General features: G+C 36.4%; 1 protein-coding gene across 1 annotated transcript in view; it reads left to right on the top strand.

Moving 5' to 3' along the window:
• Positions 1 to 4,307, top strand: part of ITPR2 (inositol 1,4,5-trisphosphate receptor type 2) — a 596,492-nt gene that overhangs the window by 203,036 nt on the left and 389,149 nt on the right. Inside the window, exons 17-21 of the mRNA XM_023738100.1 lie at positions 124 to 243; positions 363 to 548; positions 1,858 to 2,109; positions 2,582 to 2,726; positions 4,090 to 4,240. Of these exons, the coding sequence (XP_023593868.1) occupies positions 124 to 243; positions 363 to 548; positions 1,858 to 2,109; positions 2,582 to 2,726; positions 4,090 to 4,240 (854 nt within the window). The remainder of the gene's footprint in view (positions 1 to 123; positions 244 to 362; positions 549 to 1,857; positions 2,110 to 2,581; positions 2,727 to 4,089; positions 4,241 to 4,307) is intronic.

The following is a 4,307-nucleotide window of genomic DNA, read 5'->3' as shown; positions in this document are numbered from 1 at the left end:
ATAATATTTATAACATATTATAAAATAAAAATTTCTTTGATTATATCTCAAATTATGTTTTTACCGTGATGATCATATAAAATGCTGTGTTTTATGTTCAATGTCTTGTTTTTCTTTTGCCAGATTTTTAGATTATTTATCAGATCTGTGTGTGTCTAACACCACTGCGATACCTGTAACTCAAGAACTCATCTGTAAATTTATGTTGAGTCCAGGCAATGCAGACATTCTCATCCAAACTAAGTAAGCCCAGATAATGGAGGCATGTTTTTCTGTTCATTGTTTGTAGGCATTGTAGTTTTTTTTTTTAAATCATATTCATGAGTTTCTTAATGGAGTTAGTACATGTTATTTATTTCAAGGGTGGTCTCCATGCAAGTAGACAACCCCATGGAGAGCTCCATTCTCTCAGAAGATATTGATGATGAAGAAGTTTGGCTCTACTGGATCGACAGCAACAAGGAACCTCATGGCAAAGCCATCAGGCATCTTGCTCAAGAGGCAAAAGAAGGCACCAAAGCTGATTTAGAAGTTCTTACCTATTACAGGTTAAGTATTGTAGAGAATCATAATTCTAAATCTTATATAGAGATTACTCTCTGAAACCTCTAGGAAGAAGAAATTAAAAACAGTCATGTCAGAACTAGTGTAGCTGAAATATCTGGTACCATTTGAAGTATTCAAAAGTTAACCTCTGTGTTTTTCACATATACCGCTTGTAATTTATGATTTGACAGTTTTTTGGAATTTTTATGCAACAAAATGTTTTTTTTTTTTCCTGGTATTGCTTGGGTGGGTGTATGTGAGAGACATGTTGGAACCTAGGTGATGGGGAATGAGCGAGAGATGGAACTGGGGATGGTGAAACTATCTGGCGTCAGAGGTGGCCTCAGAGGAAGTTAGCCAGTAGTTTAGTATATAGTATTTATGCATATGTGGTGACCTCGGGCTTAAGAGAAACTGGCATCTGTGGTTTTTTAGGTTCAGCAGTGGCATATGGCAACGAAAGTATCAATGGTAGTGATAACTGAAGTTAGGTTGGTGGGCAGAGGTGCAGTTCCTGGTGGCAGTATACTGGGAGCAGGAACCTAGCTAGTAACTTTTAGTTTAAGGGAAAGAACTCAAGGCAAAAGCTCCTGGGCCACGTTGGACCCAAATGTCAAGAATCAGAGAAAGGAAGAGAATACTCACCTTCCCTGGTCTCTCGAGCAATAGCAACAAAACCAAAAAACCCATTGCTATTGATTTGATTTCGACCCATGGCAACCCTATAGAACAGAGTAGAACTGCCCCATAGGGCTTCCAAGGAGCAGCTAGTGGATTTGAACTGCTGACCTTTGGGTTAGCAGGTGCAGCTCTTAACCACTACACCACCAGGCCTCTATAGGCTAATTCTTGATCTCAGAGCCTGATGAATCCAAGTGTACTAATACCGTTTGACTTGGTTACATTTGATTCAGGAACTGAGTGGGACTAAACTAAAAGAGCATAGATACTAGTGCCTGTAGCTGAGTGAGGCTGAGGAAGGCAGAGAGCAATTGCTTCATGTGAGCTGTTATCCATAGCCTTCAGGCTTAGTATATTTGTATTGTAGGAGCCTGAGAATTGTAAGCCTAAAAACACTTCCCACCAGACTCATATTATTGGAACAAGAGAAATCCTAATGCAACTGGCATAGGAACAATTTCATATACGTATTGTCATTTGATTACTTAACCTACTACCAGAAGAATTCTACTCCAATATCACATACCCTTGAAATACTGGTATCATCAAAGTAGATACTGATCAGTAAAATGATGTTTTAGAACTTTATGAAGATAAGACAAATAATGCAGTATGTTTGATATTTCTAAGGTACCAGCTAAACCTCTTTGCGAGAATGTGCTTGGATCGCCAGTATCTGGCCATAAACCAGATTTCTACACAGCTGTCCGTAGATTTGATCCTGCGGTGTGTGTCGGATGAGAGCCTGCCATTTGACCTCCGAGCATCTTTTTGTCGCCTCATGCTTCACATGCACGTTGACCGGGATCCCCAAGAGTCTGTGGTGCCTGTTCGTTATGCCAGGCTCTGGACGGAAATTCCCACTAAGATCACGATTCACGAGTATGTTGAGGAAAAGTCTCTTGAGGCCCTTGACCTTAGAAGATACACTTAAAATCAAACAAATGTCTTCAATTTTAAAATGAATATATGGGAAGACATTTCTGTGTTTTAACTCAGGTTGTTACTCTTCTAAAAAAAAAAAGACAAAATGCTCATTTTGTTGGGTAAAAAGACAACTCTTAATGAGAACGGAGAATCTTTATGGAAGCCAATAAACAGAAATAATATTATTAATAATAAGATTAATAAGTGGTTAAGTGTTTAATATTACGGCAGACTCTGGTTTAAGTGCTTTACATGTATTAACTCATTTTTCAATAGTCCCACTTTACAGATGAGAAACAACACCTAGAAGGTCTAGCTTATTAACCCAAGATTATGAAGCCAGGACATTAAAGTAGTATGTATATTTTCCTATTTTTAAATGATTACAATGAATTTAGCTTGCTTTGTCTTCTTTCTATCTTTCCAGATATGATTCTATAACAGACTCTTCAAGAAATGATATGAAGAGGAAATTTGCCCTGACAATGGAATTTGTTGAGGAATACTTGAAAGAAGTTGTAAATCAGCCCTTTCCTTTTGGGGATAAAGAAAAAAACAAACTGACATTTGAGGTATTTTTTTAACCAATTCATTTGTGAAGTTATTTAATTTTCCATATAAAAAATTAGATACATTGAACATCAACTATTTTTGACCTCTAATATTTAGGATGTTTTGGTAATTGAGTAGTTTAGTTCATGAAGGTATAATTCTCTCTGCTGTTGATTAAAATATAGACTTACATGGTTCTATTATACTTGATGTTCAATACTTTTTCTTGATTTTTTGTTTGTTTCTGTATAAGTTTTATTGCATTTAGTGAACACAGACATTTTTGTATGCTATATAATATGTTTGGATACGTTTTTTTGATCTCTATGTCCCTGATGTTTTTAAAAAGCCTCATTAAACTGAACTGAAATACCTTCCAGTTGTAATATCATTTTGAGAATATAGTGACAAAACTAGAGAAAAGACACTGTTACTTGTCACCTGTTGTATTAGCTATGTATTGCTGTGGAACAAATTACCCCAACACTTAACATCTAAAGCAACGAACATGCATTATCTCATGGTTTCTATGGTCATGGATCCTGGAATGCTTAGCTGGGGTCTAAGGGTATCTCATGAGGTTGCAATCGCTTTCAATCGGGGCTGCAGCCATCTGGGGCTAGGTGATCCGATTCTAAACTCACTCATGTGGTTGCTGGTGGTCTTCCTTGCTAGCTGTGCTGTTGCCCAGACACCTTAGCTTCTTGTTATGTGGGCCTTTCTGTAGGCTTCCCAAATGTTCTCACAACATGGCACCTGGCTTCCCCCGGAGTGAGTCATCTGAGAGAGAGCACAAAATAGAAGTTGCAGTCTTTTATAACCTAATCTTGAAAATGACATAGCATCACTTCTCCTGTATTCTAATGGTCACACAGTCCAACCCTGGTAAATGTGGGAGGAGACTATGCACTGGTGGCCATCTTGGAGGCTGGCTTTCACTCTACTATGTCTTATAGTATTCAGAAAACCACATAGGAAGCAGAAGAAGGAACATATGTTTCTGGATAAATTTCATGGATAATAAGCATTTATTAAAGTAATTCAATAATATAACATTTATTAAGTGGTATCTTCTGATTTAAATGACTTAATATTTAGTTGAAAGGTAAATATGTCTAATATAAACTCTTTAACCATCTTGATGCACCCAAATCTTATCTTCTTGATGGGGTTGATTAACTGGTCTCATTTGGATTTAATTCTAGACTTGAATAAATTGAAGTTCAAATGGTCGCTTTTGCAGACATTTGAAATTTTAGGTGTTCAAGAATTAGAAAGTTTACCAATACCTGAACTAATTTAATTCAAAAAAATCTCAATTTATTTCAATTCTCAATGTTTTTCTTTTCCTTTTCACCCCTCCTCTTTTTTTTTCAAATCAAGGTGGTCCACTTGGCTCGGAATCTTATATACTTTGGTTTTTATAGTTTCAGTGAGTTATTAAGGCTGACAAGAACACTTCTGGCTATCTTAGATATTGTACAAGTCCCCATGTCATCATATTTTGAAAGACTAAGCAAATTTCAAGATGGAGGTAAGAATTTTTGAGAAAACTTATAATCTTTTTGTTATTACTTAGAGGTAAGATAAAAAAAAAAAAA

Source organism: Trichechus manatus, unplaced genomic scaffold (genome assembly GCF_000243295.1).
Source record: "Trichechus manatus latirostris isolate Lorelei unplaced genomic scaffold, TriManLat1.0 scaffold00112, whole genome shotgun sequence".
In the NCBI taxonomy this organism is placed as follows: domain Eukaryota; kingdom Metazoa; phylum Chordata; class Mammalia; order Sirenia; family Trichechidae; genus Trichechus; species Trichechus manatus.
The sequence above is the reverse complement of the archived record's forward strand: the minus strand, read 5'-3'. Positions and strand labels throughout refer to the sequence as shown.